Source organism: Phodopus roborovskii, unplaced genomic scaffold (assembly GCF_943737965.1).
Source record: "Phodopus roborovskii unplaced genomic scaffold, PHOROB, whole genome shotgun sequence".
Lineage (NCBI taxonomy): Eukaryota > Metazoa > Chordata > Mammalia > Rodentia > Cricetidae > Phodopus > Phodopus roborovskii.
The window spans coordinates 42,276,982-42,297,725 of NW_026126525.1; the positions used below are offsets into that span (position 1 = coordinate 42,276,982).

General features: G+C 35.6%; 1 protein-coding gene across 5 annotated transcripts in view; it reads left to right on the forward strand.

Annotated features, from left to right (window-relative positions):
- The window catches only part of Epha7 (EPH receptor A7), a 140,804-nt gene that overhangs the window by 96,317 nt on the left and 23,743 nt on the right, over window positions 1-20,744 (forward strand). For all 5 annotated transcript variants that reach the window (XM_051198059.1, XM_051198057.1, XM_051198058.1 and 2 more), the window contains exon 6: window positions 20,289-20,413. In XM_051198059.1, the coding sequence (XP_051054016.1) occupies window positions 20,289-20,413 (125 nt within the window). The remainder of the gene's footprint in view (window positions 1-20,288; window positions 20,414-20,744) is intronic.

Consider the following 20,744-nt stretch of genomic DNA (forward strand, 5'->3'; position numbering starts at 1 on the left):
TGTGGAGGTGAAGAGCTTAAAAATTACTAACTGGGTAGCACATTTTTAATATCCTTCTGATTTATTAAATGAACATTATAAAGTTGTTAACAACTGAAATTGATTTACAAAATTTTACTATTTGAATATTGCATATATTACCCATTTTTAGAATAGATTTTCATGTCAGAAAATATGTTTAAGACTCTAAAATTCCTGGCCTGCTATCCAAATTAGAGGATTCACTTCATTAACTTGAGAATATGCTCATCTCTTACAATCAGAGAAACTGGGAGGATAAATATCCCAATCTCGGGGATTTTCTTTTGTTTTCTGACTAAGACGTTTATGTGAATTTCCCATGTTTGCATAATACACTACTAAAATATGGAGTTCATTCAGGTAGGGTCAACTTTCTTGCTTTTTTTGACCAAACTTTTTGGATATTTTTTTTTATTTAAATTTGAAACAAGCTTGTTTTACATGTCAATCACAGTTCTCACATCCTCTTATCCTCTCCTGTTCTCCCCCACCAACCCCCACCCCAACCCCTATCTGCTTCCCAGGGAGGATGAGGCCTTCCATGGGGAGTCTTCAAAGTCTGTCATATCATTTGGAGCACAGCCTAGGCCCTCCGGTTGAGTTGATTTTTAAATTTGTGTGAATCTGCTTCAGGATTACTGGTTGATGGCTGTGATGTGCTGGGAAAACCTTGTTCATGAATAAGTTAGGAAATCCTGACTCATATGTTCTTCATTTCTTAAATGGCTTAAGTTTTATGTTAAAATTTTAACTTATCAAGATGTGTGTAATGTGGAAGTGTTTCTGCCTCTGTTCCCACTAATCTTTTCAAGCTCTTTGATGCTATTTACTGTAAAATGCCTCCTTCCCACAGTCTTTTGAAATGCTAATTTTTTCCCAAGGCTATATAGAGATGAAGCCAATTTCTAGACTTACTGATCTTATTTAATTCTTCATTATTTGTCTTGTTTGCCAAATGACATTGTTTTACTTATCAAAGATTTAGATGTTTATATTTTATAATTTGTGTCACCTAATTATACTTATCTTAGTTTAATAAACTTTCATGAACTGTTCTTTTTTTAACATCTGAATTTCTACTTTTTTGTGTGTTGAGGATTTATTGTTTTACCCTGGGGACTATATTTAGTTATCATCTCAGTGAAGTTATGAATTAATTTGGGTGCAATTGATATCTGTCCAACACCGAATTTCCCATCAAACAATGTAGGACATTAATGTGTTTAATTAGATATAACTTTTCGTAATCCAGTAAATGACTATCATATCCTTTGTATAAGACCTAAGAGGTTAAAAACAAATAAAAGAGCTTACAACTTTAAGCCTGTAAGGCTGAAGTATATAATATGAAAGCTAAATTTTTTATTGACAAAAATCACAAATGTTTGCTGTATTTTAAATACCTTAACAAATTATTCCATAAATAATATGTCCTGCAGTCTTGTACAGCCCAGCTGTTTATTTTTTTTTTTTTTTAACTAGGAGTGTATATACTCAAATGTTTCGTGCTTTAACTCATGATTTAGCCTTTAAAGCTCTACAAAGAAAAGGAATTTTCTTGATTCTAAAGCAGGAATTACAATTTGGCACACTAGAAAATCTGTTACCCCAAATACAAGAAAAACTAAATTCTATGGTACTCTTACCAAACCTCTGCCTTTTTTACTTAATCATTTTAATTTTAATTAAAATTTAATTACATCATTTCCCCTTCCTTATACTCTCTCTGACCCAAACCCTCCCATTCCTTGCCTCCCTGTTATTCTCAAATTCATGACCTCTTTTCTTTGGTTAGTATTGATGTGTGTGTGTGTGTGTGTGTACATTATATATAATCTATATAAACATATAGATATGGCTATAGATATGAATGTATAAATATATAAGTAGAAGCTGCCATGTACATTTAGTGTTGCATGTATATGTGTGATTTCAGGGCTGACTATTTGTATTATAAAACCAATTAAGGAGCTAATCCCTGGGGATATCTAATTCTCCCTCTCTCAGCAGTCCTTAGTTGCCTTCATTCATAGCAGTTGTCCTTAGTTCTTTGTCTAGGGGTGAGGTGCCATGGAATTCCCCCTTCCAGTGTTAGCACTTCTATTAGGGCTATTGTTTGGGTCTAGTTTGAGCAGCCATGTTGTTGTGGGATCTTGTGGGTAGCTCCCCACTCTTTCTAGAAGACTCAGTGTCCACATATATTTTTCTGACTTGCCTTGCTCATCCTTACCTGAACTAAACTTTACTGGATAAAAGGTCAGCAGATCGTTAAGTGTTTCTGTGACTTTAGTAAAAGTTGGGAATAATCCAGACATGAGTTATAATCATGGCTAGTGCTCTAATCACTGAAATTCAGTCTCAGCCTAATTTCTCATCTCTCCCAAACCAAGATGCTGAGGATGCTGAGGTCCATAATATAGTAAGGTGTACAACATGCACATTTAAAACTATCCCAGCCCACTTGTGTGTGGCAGGGCCCTCTACCTTATCTTAGTTGATATTTAAATGCTCTTGCATAAAAAGGCTCCTGGTAAGACCATTTCACTGTTTTAATGACTGAAAATGTGTGTGTGTGTAAAATACTTTCTATATATTCTATATATGTATTATTCTTATATATGTATATATTACTGCTCATATTTATGTACGTTCTTCTTATGCACATGTATGAAGTATTCTTAGTTTAACACAAAACTGACAAGAAGTTGAAAACAAAGGAAATGCAAGTCACAGAAGCAATACTTGGCACACAGCATACTCAGCTATTACGTTTCTTTGAAACACAATGTCTTCAGTGCCCTGTACCTCAAGCTAACCTTTGTTCAGTTGAGGAACAATTTTGTACATTCCCACCCAAATTACAGACAGGTATTTTTTAAATCAGTGAAGAATTGCATGCAAAATATTAATATGGCAACAGGGATAGCTCATATATTTTTAACAGAAATGCATGCTGAAGTAGAAAATTTTGTGGCATACAAAGAAATTAGCACAGGCTTTTTTAGCGAGGCTTGGTGCAGGCTTGGAGATGCATTAACTAGAGAACTTCAGTTACTGAGTTCCTGTTTTCAGTAAATAGCTGCCCTGTAGGTTGCTAAGTGTTATGGCTGGCAGGTTGTATATGAAAAAGTTTTTATTTTAAGAATCAGTGGCAACTTGCACTTATTTAAAAAAAAACACAAAACAAAACAAAAATAAGTTTATTTCTCGAGATACTTCTTCTTTGGTACAAAACTGCTGAAGAGAATTGCAGTCACCACTGGGAGAGTAGACCTAAACTGGTTATTAACCAAGGACCAAATGGGACATCAAAGAACCAGAGTTTCTTATACCCAAGTCAGTGAACAGAGGCCTGGGCTCTGTATGTCTCAGTGCCAGAGACAGGAACCAGAATGTTTTCATGAGTGAGGCTTGGGGTTTGTATGCCTAATACTGAACAAAGAGAAGCTATATTTCAAAATGCTGTATTTAAGATCTCTACACAATAAATCGGAGATAAGCTAGCTCATTTGTCTCAATGAAAAATCAAGTATACTTAGTCTATTCAGAAGCTTGCTGTAGCTGTCAGCTTTTAATGCTATGTGTTTACAGAACACAGCAGTAATTTCCATCCTTCACTTAGAAACAAAATGGTGAAAATACCTTTGCTAAAGAATATCTGGATTAATCAATTAGGAATGTATGTTTAGGACATAGAGAAGAAATATATAGCAATCATAAGAACATAGATTTGAGTACAGTTCTAGATTTAGAATAATTTGTGTGTATTAAATTTATAAAATATGTTATAGAATATAAAATGTAGTCACTACTAATATGAAGTAATGATACATTCAACTCTTACAGTTTCCTCATTATTTTTATGTAGAAGAAGATAAAATCTATTTATAAATGAGAAGTACCCAATACACTATAGTTCTTAACTAGTATTCTCAAGCTGTACATTATATATCATGGCCTATTGCATCCTTTGTATTTGTGTCTCCATATCATCTCTGTTACTTTGGATTACTGGTTAATTTTCTTCTGTACAATATTGACTTGTTTTTTGGTTTTCTCCACCAATAAGAGTAATAATGCAGTATTTTTCTTATTTTTTATACACACACACACACACACACACACACACACACACACAAAGCACTTATATAAAGGATATGTTTGCATGTGATGTTCATGTCTGATTTTATATTTGTTATATTTTAATTTGTTAGTTTTCTGAATAAAATGGAAAAGGAAAAAATAACTAGTGATAGCTAAAACAACATTGATGGGAACAATATGATGTAGGTGAATGTTGTTGGATTCAGGAATTTTATTCTGATGAAAATTAAATGTAGGTATCACAAAGAGATGAAAATTTCAAAGATTACAGGAACGGTATTCACTTAATTTGCTAGTTTACACATAGTGAATAAAAATCAATTTATTAGAAATAGTTGTAAAAGTAATACAGATTCACTAAATGATTCAGTAAATAATTTTTAGTAAATTCAGTGTATGAGGAAAACTTTTATATAAATCACTATAAAAATAAAAGTAATAATATAAGCCACATTCTTAGAGAAATTATCAAATATATGTAAAATATCTTTGTAAGCACATCATTTATGTATTCTAAAGGAATAATAACAAAATCATAAAACAAAAATACTATTATCAAATATGAAAAACAGAGCCAACAGCATGTCTCCTAATTCAGTAAGTAAATGAAAACTAAAAAAAAAAATAGCCAATGTTGAAAGACCATGTTAGGGGTCTGGTGAGATAACTCAGTTAGATGAAAGGTTTTCTGTGATGAGTTTGAATCCCTAGAACCCTTTAAAAGTCCAAGTATCTCAGCACAGCACATGTTTGTAATCTCAGCACTGAGATTCTAGAGCTCAGGGGTCACCCAGTTTACCCTAATCAGCAAGTTTCAGGTTCTACCTTTCTGCCTTTCTTCCTCTGCCATCTCTCCATTTCAGTGTTCTCTCCCCTTCCTTTTCCTTCTTCTAAATTTCAAAATGTAATCAGCACTATACGCTTCAGTAAGTTGTTTTTGATTCCATAGAATAAAAGTGAGAACATAACCTTTTAGTAAAAAACTCTTAAAAATGTCCAGTAAGCAATCTCATGTAGCTTGAGATAGCATTCTTAACTTACTGAGTTCTGTAAATTAGGTCCAAGTAAAGCAACTTATAGACTAATACTCTATGTATTCTGTATCTCTCAAATGTGAGTTTTAGCATTTCCTTACATGAATTATAATTGGTTGTTATATGAAAATATACATCAAAAATTATAGATTGAATATAAGCTTATAGAAGGAATAATTTATTGATATAAATTAATCTTGAAAACTGATAATTAATATAATCATAATTTACTACAATGATACAAATTTTATATTTATATAATATGTTTTAAATGAAACAGCATGCTACCTCAAATTCACATCATGGTGATGATATTTCTTTTAAAATCTGTGTACTTTGGAAAAATCCCTTTAATAATATAAATTTAGCTAATATTTAAAAGGAGACATTGTTAGCTAGATATTGCAATATGTGTAGGTAATACTTGAGAGTATTATAGGAATTGAAAGACCAACCTAACATACATAGAAACCAGTTAAACAATTTTAGAATACCTACATATAGTACATAGATAATAATTTTTAGAAAATACATAATGGAACACATATTCTTCACATTTGGGATGTTAGAACTTATATTCAAATTAATGTACCTATAATACATATATATGTATTATATATGTATAATACATACACACACACACACACACACACACACATATATATATATATATATATATATATATATATATATATATGTATACTTGTATTATATGATTCGGAGTTCACGAGTCCACAGTTAAAACCCAGGCTATATATTTTCATCTCTACTTTTAAAATCTTAGAGTATTAAGACTCTCCTCAACTGACATCCTTGAAGTTGACATAGTCATGTGACTGAGTAGATAGCAGCAAGAAATTCAATTACAGCAAGTCAGCTCTGTCATTGCACCTGTCGGCTTGCACGGAAAATGATTTGTAAATTGGGCTTTATCTTTCCCATCCCATAAATCTGCTGTCCATAATTGACACTTGTCAACATAGATGAATGGTGGGAGAAAGAAAACAGAAAGTAAATGAGTAGCCCACCTGGGAAAATGATGTCTTGCTGCCCGTGGGAGTCATTTACAAGCAGCAGTACCCAGAGACCAAAGTGTGCATCCACAAGCAGGTGGCAAGCATTTTCCTCGTCAGAAATACAATCCAGAGCTGAATCATAATGAAGACAAGATGCGGTAATGACAATTAACACACAGCATTTTCAGAAGATATAAATGCAACCTCCAAGGGAAAAGAGCTCCCTCACTGTGTTGAAGCTAAAGGCTTGCTGCTGCACATTTCTAACTACAGGACTGGTGTTTGACCTGTCAAAATGCATTCATGAAGCAAGCATTTTGGCTGTCTAGGGAGTTGATATAGTCACTTGTTACACAATTCAGCATCAGTTCAAAGTTGTTTGATACCAGTGTTGACAGATTGGTTTTAAAAAGACAAAAAAACGATGATATTTTCTGTCAAACATCAAAGAAGCAAGGTTTCATAAAGGCAATCTTGGGACCAAGAACTAACCATAGAAACATGACAGAAAAGCCTTCAGGTTTAATTTGCCTCACATCTTCTAATGTTTATCTTAAATTTTGAAGCACTCAATTTTAAACAATGGGAAATATTTCAGAATGTTTTAATAATCTTGATGCTAAAACGCCTTATGATTCTGAAAACTATCATTTTAAATCACCACAGAATTGTGATATTTACAATAATATATAAATGCAGAAATTTAAATGAAAACAGTAAGTAGTTCAAAAACTAAATTAGCAAGCAATTATGGTTTCAAATCATTAGCTACACACATCATTTTACAGTCTTTCCTACACGATAACCGTGTGCCATTTTTATTTTAAAAATATTCAATTTAATAGGAAAGCAATTTTTCGATTCCTGTGAGTAGTCCATCTCAACATCACCATCATTTTTATGATTTACAAGTGTCTAACTTGAAGTTACCCTCTTTGCTTCAATAGTCAGCATGAATATAAAATTTGTACCTCCTCCAGACTTAGAGCCAAGTGTGAGAAATGGAGTTCAGGAGGGAGGCTTACTGATTTCATACACCCCCATCAGGACATTCTTCCCCATTACTTGTGGCTCAATGGAATACTTGTTGATCTAGCAAATGTTGCAGAAACTAAGCAAGATTATATTTATGATATGTTATAGGATTTGTGCTGAGAACTTAAGACACTTCTTAAGTTGTGAAATAGCTAGCCTATAGATACTGTGATGATACCCAAGGTTTTCATGGAGAGTGATAAAACAGTATGTACTAACAGTATAATGCAGAGGTCTGCAGTCAGAGTCAGCCACCCCTGAACTACTGATCTTCCTCACTCCAGCTCCCAAATGCTCCAACTGTTCTTTTTTCTTATTACAATACCTGACTATTAAAGCATGTTAAAGCACCCACACAACAAATCATAGATTGGATATACTTTAGCAAAGTTACTGTGGAAAACATAAATATTGTTTGAGTCACATTTTTCATCACTTAGCATAACAAATATGTTTTTACAAAGAAAATTCACCATAATCAGAAAATATGAGACTATACTAAACATTCAGTATTAACAATACAATACATAAGATACATAAGATAGTAAGTATTATTGTTACACTACAATTTGTTTTAGGGGAGATTTGTAATTCTATATAGTTTCTACAAAATCATATTTATGACCAGTGAGGTGTTTCATCAGTTAAAGGTATTTGGAAGCAATGCTGACCTGAGATCCCAAGAACCCTCACAGTGAAAGGAGAAAACTAATTTTTTTTTTTTGTGTGTGTGTTGTCCTCTGTCCTTCAGGCATTTGCCATGGCACAGGTGTGCCCACAACACATACATGCATGGCACATGTAAGTAAATATAAAAATTCTAATCATGTTCTGTATTAACAGACACAATAGAAACCAGTTTCACTATAAACTTTTAGTTTGCATTAAGATGAAATAATGGAAATGTGTTTGTTCACAACTTCAAGTCCTGTGAAGAGGACAGTAAGCAGCTTCAGCCATACTATACTGACTTGAAAATGTCCTCTACTGATTCTGTGTGCTATGAAATTCAAATCCATATTTGTTATGTGTTGTTCATGTGCATGTAGTCACATGTGTGTGTTTGGTGGCTGGAGCTCCATTAATTATGTGAGGAATAATGCATTATACAGTTCTCCACACTGGCTAATATGGTGAAGAGGAACAATAATATCTAGTAGTTTCCAAAATATTTCACACATCAGTATATAAATATTTATGGGATATTATATGGCATTTTGATAAATCTGTGCATTGCATGATTTTATGCATTTCATGTATGCAATAATTGCCACTTTTAGTAAAACATGGTTTCATCATCCTTTTATTATTTTGAGATATTCATTCATTGCTCTCAATAGTCACCTGGGTGATTAATCCTTAAAAATAGTAGCCTAGCACCAAATAAGCACTCCTTATGTTTTCTTTTTCCTTTTTAGTGTTGGAATTATAATACATGTTCCACCTTTTGTTACATATTAATTTCTTATTTATGTGATAAATGCTTTTATCTATATGCTTAATGTTAATTGTTTTGTATCACACACTCACACACACGCACACACATACACACACACACATCAGAACTAGAAGTTTCTTAATGTCAGAAGCCCTTACTTTAAATTATAGTATAAGGAACTTGATTTTCCAAATAAATTCTTAATAAGTACCAACCACAGGAAATATGACTTTCATTTTTCATTGATATGAGCAGTTTCTAAATAAAGTATGTTACACTATTGCCTTTGTTTGCCATCCGTGACACTTAGAACAGAAATGAGAGATGTTTTCATAAGTATTGCAGAATTTCACAGAGAGGGGTACCACTGGAAAATATTTATTACTGGGTAAAAGGGAATATGTACTCATTTGAAAGAGCAATTGAGCATGTGTTGGTCAGCAACTGAGCAGATTAAGTGCACACCTGCAGAGTGATATTTGCAACATCAGTTATCGGGATAGTCCAGGGCTGTAGCTATGATGTGCCATCGTGGGTTTGTGTTCTTATTTTTCCAGTAATAAGAAAATAAAGATCAGGTCTATGATGTGAATTGTCTAAACACTCATGTTAGTTCCTCCTAAACCAGTAGTCTTAAAATGCAGAGACATGATTCATTTTGAGTGGTGCCTAGCCAGCTACAGCACCAAGGGAGTGAGGTCTTGTATGTGAGCATGCAATGAACTCAAACAGCTTCAAGTCTCAGGAAACTGATATTGCCAAAGCTTGGTCATAGCTTGCAAATAGTCTACCAATTTAAGGAAAAGATTCTCTAAAAGGGATGATTAACCTAAAATTAACACTAGAAAGGAAAAACAAGAATTTGTACCTATTCATAGGAAAATCCAGTGAGACTTAAAACTGTAAATCTGCCCCCAACTCCTGATTTACAAATCTTTGTGTATCCTCCATGGGCTTTACCTACCTAAGAAGCCTTAGGCAATTATGTTGCTTCTGTAGGATCAAAAATTGAAATTAGAGTACTGGAGAGAGGTTATTAAGTAAAGTGTATTATCTCCCTCTTCCTAAATGGTGGCAGACATTGCTAGCTTCCTTCATGCTAGTCTTTTCATATTTACATGTCTCCTGACTTTGGGGAGTTGATAAAAATATATTGGACAGCCAGTTGAATGAAAAAAATGAGCAATAATCAGATTTTCAAAGTCTACTGGAAACATTGGCCTTGCTGTCTTAAATCCCAAGCACTCCATGTTGCCTTACTCAACTTCTCATTGCAAGCAACTTGTGTGTAATGGCCGCTACGTTCGACCATATTACAATGGCACTAGAGCCCTCATCTAATACCTGTTGGAAACAGAAGCAACACCCATACATAAAAACTGAGTCGAACTAGAACCCAGATGCAGATAGAGAGGACAAGACCAGGCTGCAAAACCACAAAGAGACAGCTGACCTGAACAAGGAGGAGATAACAGGCCCCCAGACTGATAGCTGGGAAGCCAGCATGGGACTGACTCAGGCCCCCCTGAATATGGGTCTCAGCCAGAAGGATTGAGCAGTCAAAGGGACCTCATACAGTGGAGCCAGAATGTATCCCTGGTGTACAAAAGGACTTTGCGAACACATCCCCCATGGAGGAATAACTGCCTTAACCTAGAGACAGGAGAGAAGCCCTAGTCCCTACTTCAAATGACCTTCCAGATCTACATGACCCCAACTGGATGGCATTGCCCTACATATGGAATTGGGGTGGGGGGAGGGGAGCGGAGTGTGGTTAGGGTGCATGTGAGAGGACAAAGAGAGGGTAAGAGCAAGGGTGGGAGGGAGGGAGAGGGAACTGGGATCTACATGTAAAATAATAAATTAAAAAAAAATAAATAAAAAGCTTGAAAGCAGATTACCAAAAAAAAAAAAAAAAAAAAAAAAAAAAAGAAAAGTAATAAGGATTATATTAATGGCCTTGTTTCTATTCATCAAACATATCAAGCCTCGATGAAATACATTTTTTTGATAAATCTTTTTTTCTTATTTTTAATTTATATAAACTTTGTTATCACTCTTATTTTTATTATTTTATTTTTTATAACCAAGTCCGTTTAAATGAAAACAAACATTTATAGACAATATTTGGGAATTTGGGCGTCGTTCTTTCCAAACTACTTCCTGCTGGTAAGGAGTGCTTTCATGGGGGATTCTAAGAAGATGCAGAAATCCTGGCTGTAGTCAGCAAGGCTGCTTTGGATAATTCTTTTTATTTAAAGTTGTTACATGCTTGTTTTACATGTCCATCTCAGCCCCCCCAACTTTCCCTCCTCCCCTGCCCCCCAATACTCATCCTATCCCCTTTTTGCTCCCTAGGGAAGTTGAGGCCTTCCATGTTCCCATGTCTGTCATATCATTTGGAGCAGGGCCTGGGCCCTCCCCCATGTGTCTAGGCTAGGCTGAGAGAGTCCCTCTATGTGGAATGAGCTCCCAAAGTCAATTGGTATACTAGGGATAAATACAGAACCCACTACCAGAGGCCCCTTAGACTGTCCAGGCCTCCTAACTAATATCCACATTCAGGGGATCTGTGTCAGTTCTATGCTAATTTCCCAGCTATCAGACTTGAGCGCCCCCTTGTTCAAATCAGCTGTTTCTGAGGGTTTCCCCAGCCTGGTCTTGACCCCTTTGCTCATCACTCCTCCTACAGAGAGAGAGAGAGGAGTGATGGAATACATTTTTATGAGAAAACCCAAATCTTATACTATAGTTTATTTGGGTTTTCATACAGGCAAATGAATTCTACATCAGAAATGTGTCACCTTAAAAAAAAAAAAAAAGGAGATCCAGGTAGTGAATATGTTTCACTTCATGTGCCACATTTCTGTGCTATAGCTCCTCAGTGTCATGTGTTAACACAATGGCATCATAGACAAGAGGAGCTAAGGACATAGCCAGTAGACCAATGGGTCGGCTCCCGCTTATCTAATAAAAAGTGAAACTGGAGGGGTTATCTTCTTTGTGTTTATATCCTCATTGCTCCCCCCATTTCTTTTGTGTGTGTGTGTGTGTGCAATGTATGTATGCTGTATACAATACATGTGTATGCATGCAGGTGTGTGCAGAGGCCAGAGGAGGATGCCTGGTGTCCTGCTATATTGCTTTACGCTTTACACCTTTGACAGAGAGTGTTTCAAGACCCAGAGCTAGACCGGTGGCTAGCAAGTCCCAGTGACCTCCTTCTTCAATCTCCAACAGTCCTGTTTACAAGCATGTGTGAACATATCTAGCTTTTTAAAACAACTTCTAGGGATTTGAACCCGGGTCCTAAAGCAAGTACTTTATACCACTGACATCTCCCCAGACCTATTGTTAGCTGTGAAGGTGGTAGTTACTTCTTGCTGGCTGACACTAGTTTTGAATAAAGAAAACACCCCCTCTACCATAGAAGGAGTGGAGTAGGCCAGGCCACCAGCAGAGGCTGATCTGCCTAGGTTTCTGGCTGGAGACAGGAAGCTGTTGAGAGGATCTAATGAAGATGGATAATGAAGATGGGATAGTGAGCAGGGGGCAGAGGAGAGCCAGAGACCAGGAATCAGAGAGAAGGCTCTACTGAGGGGGAACCAGTGAACAGGAGCCAATGAGGAGCAGACAGAGAGACCCAAGTTCCTCTTTGGTGCATCTGTATCCTCTAGTGATCACTAGTTTTTATTCACTGTATCTTCTTGTTTGTTTGTTTTACATAACTACTAGCAGTATTGAGACCATTAGTTTTGGGCCAGGTAGTGGTGGCATGTTTTTAATCCCAGCACTCAATAGGCAGAGGCAGGTGGATCTCTTTTGAGAAAAGGTTTCCTAATTGGATGCATAGATATAGCTCAGTTGATGAAATGTTTTCTTAATGTCTTTGTAGCTCCAGGTTTAGTCCTAACACTTCAAAACCTGAACATGGAATTACACATCTATAACCCCAGGATTCAGGAAGTGGCTGCTGGAGAATGGGGAGTTCAAAGTAATCCCCAGCTATGTAGGAAGTTTAAGACTTATAAGACCCTGTCACAAAAAAGTAACTTATTTTCTGGAAGACAGGAAGTAAAATTTGGTTATTCATCATCTCTGTACTGTGTAGAATTCTTTATTTATACTAAATCCCTTGTGGAAAAATGATATGCTGAATTTCTGAATGAACAGAGCTCCCATAAAAAAAAATCAATAGAAATGTTATGATGATCTGCTTTCTGGGCATTTTAGTGTCTAATAGTGAGGGGTACTTGACCAATACTCTATTACTTTGAAAAGATGCTGCTACTCAAAATGTCAGTAGAACAGATAAGTAGCTTTTCTCAGAAGGAAAGCATTCAAGGAAACTGTAGAGGAAAATAAATACTTCTTTCACAAAAAAATCTTGTTAAGAAAAAAAATATCAATTAAGTGACACACAAAAGGGGGGCTTGTAGTAGATATGGTTTAAATAACAATGACTTTAGCCTTTGTTTTCTTTCACAACACTAATTCTAAATGACTCTTAACCCTTGATCATAATGATCTAGATCATAATGGCTTTCCCACATTTCCTACCTGTAAACATACCACTCTAAAATATTTCATTCTCCTTAGAAAATTTGTACTAGCCATTTGGTGCCCAGGCAGTTTTATTCCTCTTATTTTGTCATGGAAAGTGGTAGGTAGAGCCCATGCTTATTAGTGAGGATATGCTCAAATTAACATGACACCTCCATGTGGGACTCCAACAGCTGAGAAGGGAGACTGCAGGTCTACAAGTGTTAATTGACTCAACTCCTGAAATACTTTAGGAAGGAGACATCAAGATTCAGAAAACCATTAAAATAATACCCTTAGGATCAAAAACTCCACACACTAGGTTTACTTTGACTATTTCAGGAAGTATATCAAAGAAACTATTTACGGTGGTTACTTTAAGAGAAACATCTCTGTAGCAGAATTTCAGGGAGAGGGTTTCACTTTTACTTTTGTGCTTTTTAAGTTGTGTCATGTGTGTCATGTGTGTTTCTGTATATATATATATATATATATATGTATGTATGTATGTATATATATATATATATATATATACACACACACACACACACACACACACACACACACACACACACACACGTATACAGGCCTTTTCCTGTATAGCAGATTTCTTCTGTCTTTCCATATCCCTTTGTTAGCATCCTCCTCCCTGGGGCAGAACCTTTGATATAAATGACTTAAAAGGAAGGCAGATATTTTGGCTCGTGGTTTCTGGGGTTCCATCCCATCATGACCATCTCTATCGAATCTGGGTCTGTGGAGAGTCACAGAATTTTGGTGGCTGGAGCATGTGGCAGAGGCCATTGAACCCATTCTGAACAGGAAGCAAAAAGAGAGAGACCAGAATCAGGTATAGCCTTTAATAACTTGTCCCCAGTGACCTACTTCATCCAGAAATGCCCCATCCTGTAAAGTTTCCACCACTTCCTAAAACAGAGCTGTGCCTGGGAGCTTTAATTATGTTTCTACTGCCTTCTCTCAGGACATGAAGCATCTGGAATTATTAGTCAGGTAGAGTCAAAAATGAGAAATAGGACTTGAAAGCATAGATTTACCTGAGATATGGCTCTTTCTGATAGGATGCTTCATGATATCTATATGACTCCATTTCCTCACAATAAAATAGAAATAACAACACTTACCTTGTAGTATTCTAATTGAAATTGTAGAATTCAAGTTGAAAAACATAAGACTCATATGAATGTGTGTAATAGATGAGCAAAATTTTCCAAAGTTCCTTAGGATCATAGAAAAGTCTATTCTGCATCTAATAAGTTCCAAACACTCCTGGATAACACCAGCTAGACCAGCAAAAGAATGATTCTGCAATGCTGATTGAAAAGTTAGATAACTCTTCTCATGGGGCTCCTTAAACTTTTCCAGTTGTCCTGTGAGACTATTTCCTAGTTCCTCTGTGAACAGGGCTACATGAGGAGGAAGTCTCACTAAAGGGAGTTCCTGATTTATACCTGCCATGTGCAGAAGTTTATATTCTAAGGATGTTTTTGAATATTAAAAATGACAGGAATGACAAATTAATTTTTTACCAATTGATGTTTTGATAGTTCTTCAGGAGTGATGGGTGTGATCATGTGTTTGGGAACTCTGCCAACATGAATCTCCACAGCTTACCACACTCTCCCTGACATATTTGACTGAGAGATTTCACTGAAAAGTTTGGAGCACTTAAGAATAATTTTGCATCCAAACAGTAGTTAACGATTATCTAGTGATTCTAGACAAAAAAATTTTATTCCCATAAAGTATTGGAAGATTGTTTATGTAATTGTTGCTTTAAAGAAGTGGAATTCTGTCCAAATGGAGGACAAGGAATTTGACGTGCTGTATTTTCTAGTCTATTCTCTGTTTGAAAATATGCCATTGTAGCTTCCACATTCACTTGAGGAGGGCTCTGCCCAGCATGCCTTATCAGGTAGATGTCATGACCACTTTTTCATGGAACTTCATGTCTTAATGAATGCTCCAGTAAAAAATATCAACTCAATTCATGCTGAAATTTTGTCCAACTACTTGGTATAAAATGACATTTGTTTTGTTTAAGCTTAAGAGCACCCTTTCCTCCAAGTAGATTTTTTTCAGGACTGTGTTACACGTAAGGTACTCTTGATTTCTTCCAACTCAACTGCCTTTATTCATTTTTATGGGCTAGAATATTTTACTTCTTGTTCATAATACACCAATGACTCTTTTTTATAGGAAGTTAAATCTTAATAAAATTGTTTGTTGGCATTTCATATGTGGTCCTACTTGTCCCCAAAACTAAATTGCTATATTATACAAAACCACACTGTCACAATACTTAGGAACTAGCACTCTGAAATTGAAATAAATTGTATGTAGCTTGGCTTATTTTAAAATGTGAAAACAAAGTAATGATAGGGAATAGTAAGAAGGCTTAATACATTATAATGAAATACTAAGTTACTAATGATGCATAAACCTTTTCCTTCAAAGGATGCTTAAAATCAAAATTTGTATAAATAATATATACTGAAAAAAGTATTTAGTGAAAGGACAGTGTTCTAAAGAATCTTCATTTCTACCTTTTGCAATCATCTAATTGGAAATTTATAAATGCCAAAATAATTGAAAAATATGGACTCATGCTCATAGGACATTTCATACTTGTTTCCTCATTTCACTAATAGAATTACTGATAAATGTCCATTCTGTTCTTTGAAATGCAGCTAGAAAATCTGTTTAGATAAAATGATGACTGCTATAAAGTACGTTTAAAAACCCACAACAAAACAAAATTCAAGAGTTTCAGTAAAGTCCTACTATACACATGCAAAGTTTCTTCCTTATATCGAGTAGTGCTTGTTCCTATACAATATTGTGTTTGGAGCTTTAGATCAAAATTATCTACATGCCATTGTGTCTGACAGATCACATCATGATGTATGCAGTCACTTGTCTTGTTTATAGTAATAAAAAAATTGGGTGTATAATCTTTCTTTACTATTGGTGTGATAAGAAATTACTCTCAAACTTAATAACTTTAAACATATTTAATTATAATCCACAATTATGTGAAACAGAATTTTGGGCAGTGTATCATTCAGCTCAGTCCTTTGTACTGAGTTTCATCAGGCTGTTAGCTCATCTGGGCTCCCTGCCTCCCTGCCTCCCTGCCTCCCTGCCTCCCTGCCTCCCTGCCTCCCTGCCTCCCTGCCTCCCTGCCTCCCTTCCTCCCTTCCTCCCTTCCTCCCTGCCTTTCTTTCTTCCTTCCTTTTCCCTTTCAACAGAACTTTTATTTTGTTGTATGTTCTTGTCTTTGTAATTTTGGAAGCTTTATGGAAGAAATTCCTCCAGACTCATTAAGTTCTTTGGTACTTTGTAAAGGAATGAAGTGTTCACTTCTCTGCTGTCAGCCAGGACCAGTGTTTAATCCTAAAGCTTGTCTCCATATCTTCTTGTGTTTACCATAGGACCCTTCATTAAAAGTATAATGATCCTCCTTCAGGTTTCCAATCCCTCTGTCTTCTCCCAAAGCACATCCCAACCCCAGCTGGAGCATTTTCCCATGTTAAAGCCTGTAGTTTCTCTTTCATCTGCAGTGTCCTCTGTGGGGTCACTGTGCCTCCTACACTGTGTTTTCAAATAATCCCTTCCTCTGCTTCATGAAGGAAAATTTCCATAATTTCCATATCTATACCATCCCCAGCACACACACACACACACACACACACACACACACACACACACACACACACAGGGGGGGGGGAGAGTAGAGGGGGAGAGAGAAAGACATGCTTAACATTCTAAAAAGGGAAAACGGAGGCCTTGTTCTGTCTGTAAATTAAACATAACTGATATTAAATGAGAAACTAAGGTAAAGGATTGTGTATAGTGGTGCAGAAATTTGAACTATGTAAAATATCCTTTAGTTTAGCTTTATATATGCAGGTTATAGATTATAAGTCCAAAGCTTTAATCTTACCTAAGTAAAAACAAAAATCATTCTCTCTGCCTCTCATTTTCTTTTAATTTCTGATTTCATAAACTTTACCAATGTTGTTATCATGCTGTTTATATTAACCATTTTCAGCTGTGGAAAGAATGCATTAATTTCCTAAGACCATATTTTACCACCATTTAGTATTGATTCCTAGTACAATTAACCTAACCATGTATAATATCGCTTGGTTTTACATGGCACTTTTTATGTCCCTCCCGTGTCTTGGAAGAAATTTCAAAAAACAAGAAAGTCACCTCTGCTGAACAAGTTGAAATTATCTTATTTGAATATTTCTAGAAATATAGGCAAGGAAAGTTAAACATTCAATAGAAACTCTACTAAAATTTTATGTTGAGTGATTCTACTCTGTGAAGTTTTTCACAGATATTTCCCAGTTCATATTATTGCTTATTAACGTCACATCAGTTCCAATTGAATTATATATTGATTTCATTTTAAAAAGTATGGACATTATAAATTAATGCCATACCATGTAATTGGTTGTTAAATGTTATATAATTTAGCTGTTGGTTTTCGTTTTCATGAATGAACCATGGATTATAATTAACTGAGCATTTGGGTGAGTGGGGTTTTGGTGAAACTGCTTGCTACACTGAGATTTATGAAGTAGATCAAATATGACAAGGTAGCCATAGAAAGCATTGTGTTTTAGCATCAGCACACCTACATCACTGTTTTAGCTAACTTTCCTTGCAAACTAACCTTGAAATATGGCCAATTTAAAGATATCTATATTTATAGATGGTGTACTTTGGGGTGCATATCTTCTATACCTAAATTATTAAAACTAGGGAAAAATACCAGTGTTTTTTTTATTTTCTTTTTAAGCAAACCTTGTATTTAAAAGACCTTTTGTCTTATACTATTCTCACTATTTTCAAGGGTCACCTTGTAATCCCTCTGTCTTTGCCACTTTAAAAAAAAATGTGTGGCTGAATATACTATCAACAAGAGTTTAAAACTCAAGTAAGTGCCCAAAAAGAACACTGTGTCATGTATGGGCATGGTTTCTCCTGTGCAAAGAGGAGAAATGTGTTGTGGCATAGTGTACCATTAGAGCTAAAGGGTGAATTTCAAAATATTACAGATTTCAAATGTTTTCTGGCACCCTTTCCCCCAAATCCTCAATTACCATAATTATATCTGTGAAAGTTCTTTTACAGTTTCAAATAGTGAGCATAATTTTAGTGTAACTTTCAAGTATCAAGTCTTGTTTTACATTAGAGTTTGCTCTATGTAGCAGAAACTAAGTGAGGTGTATTTATAGCCCACATTTTCTCCAGAGCTCAGAGAATTCAGGGCTTCCTGTCACTTTCATAGTTTGAGACAGCAACTGAGCAGAGATTGAACAGTTCCTGAAAACTACAGTATGTGATATGTGTTATTTGAAAGAGGCCTGAACATTTAACTGTGTTAATCCATGTCTCCTACTTTTCTCAACCTGTTTTCACAATGCACACCTAAATTATATGCTTAAGCAGAGAGCAGCAGCCTAGTTATGCATATTACTGTGCTGCCTTTTGCAGAGTTTGCATCTGGGCTGTGTTCTAGACGTTGGAATAAAAAAGACCCACAGAAACTGTTCAATAAATACAACGACTGTCACTTTAACATTGGTTGGAATTTATGCTTCCGAGGCTATGGAGACCCCTCAAGTATCTCAGTCTGGGGCGCTGCGCTAAGCATGGGTTTCATGAGTTTAGAGATCAGTTTGCACATCTTCTGTGAAGGCATAAAAATTGCTGAAAATGTTTTCTTACTGCAAATGTGCTTCATGACTAATGTAACAGATAGGCATTTACCTGTAAACACAGTACACTGAGAACTACATCTGAATTGCCTTCAAGAGAAAGTCTTCATCTGCCTAGTTAATCTTTGTTTGTCATGTGGGGGGAAATGGCCAATATGACTCTTGGCCGCCACCCTTCCTTCAAAACTGCAAAGCAAGGAAGATGTGAAAAATGTGTTTTCCAGATATTGATGCAAGAAAGTATTAAGTAAAAGAAACAAAATAAAGCCAAAGGGATAAACATCAGAAATTTGCTTAAATGGCTTTGGTCCCATATAATTGCTTTTCTGTCAGCAGGATTATTAACAATTTTGGACATCTGAAAATTAAATTAACAGCCTGAAAATATTTTACAGAATGAGATAGAGCATGATACATGAAACATAATGACCCCACTGAAACTCAGCCAAACTGGTGCAGCTACTCACTTAGGCAGAGTAGCCAACTAGTTAATCATCACCAAGCAAATTGGACAGGGCAAATTAGCTTACTGAATTCCAAAGCCTTAGCTACAAGAAAGAGGATATGCCACTAATTATAATGAAGGAACTCTACACATACTATTATCAGCATAGAAAGAGAAAGCAAGACTTTAGCTTTGAACTGCCCCGACCAAAGCTCTTGGAGCCTAAATTACTTTGTGCATTACTTATGCCAGAGTGTAAAGTCGAGGACGTGCCATGTCTAGCTTGGCATGAGAAAAGCTCAAGCCTTTTTTAGCACCTTCTCCTAATGACGTGTAAAACTTTTCACCAAAATTGATTGGTGTTTCTTGAGAATACATAAACAGGGATGGACCCATATGTGCAGACACACACACAAATGAAACAATGACATTTAAAGTATGTACTCTCTTACTGAAAATTGTTCATCTATTTCATGAACTTTTTTCTCTACAGTATTTAGATTTTTTTTTATTTCTTTAGAAGAGCATATTTTTGTTTTATGTAAAATAAATATTTGGACTCAGTTTATCATTGGAGATTAATCAGAAATCATATTTTCTAGCCTTAATTAGCATTCATTTGCTTAATTGTCATTCTCAGTCCCATCATTTCCATTTTTCACTAACTTGAACAATGCTATCTTCTGCTGTTTGCACTTTAATTTAAATTTCTATTAAGGTTTATGAGCAGTAATAAGGTCCTGTTTGAATATTCATTAGCTTTTGAATTGTGAGCTATGAAAAGGTGCTTTCTTTTACCTTAATGAAACTGGCACAGCATGGGACTGATCAGTTGTGACATTTGATTTGAGGCACCCAGTGAATTTTCTCATTGTTTATTGACACATCTTGTCCAAACAGCTCCCTCGCAAGTGAGTGGAGTAATGAAGGAGCGAGTGCTGCAGCGGAGTGTGGAGCTTTCCTGGCAGGAACCAGAACATCCCAATGGAGTCATCACGGAATATGAAATCAAGTACTATGAGAAAGTAAGTGTGAGGGAACTGCGGTGAGAGCAGTGCCTGACACCATCTGACTACACTGGACTCTAGTGCTGATCGTTACACTACTATTTGAGGCTTCTTCAAAATTCATACTTATGATTCGCTGTGTTGAATAACCATCTTCACCCTCTCCATTCCACGTTAGAATCAAGATTCTGTTTATTAGCATTCTGTGTCATACAAGTGAGAATATTGGCAATATATTTCTTCAGTTTTTTTCTATAATAATTAGATATAAGGTGCTCTAATGGCACAGAAAGTAATCAGCACAATATAGTTTGAAAACTATATGTGTATATACAAGTATATTCAGTAT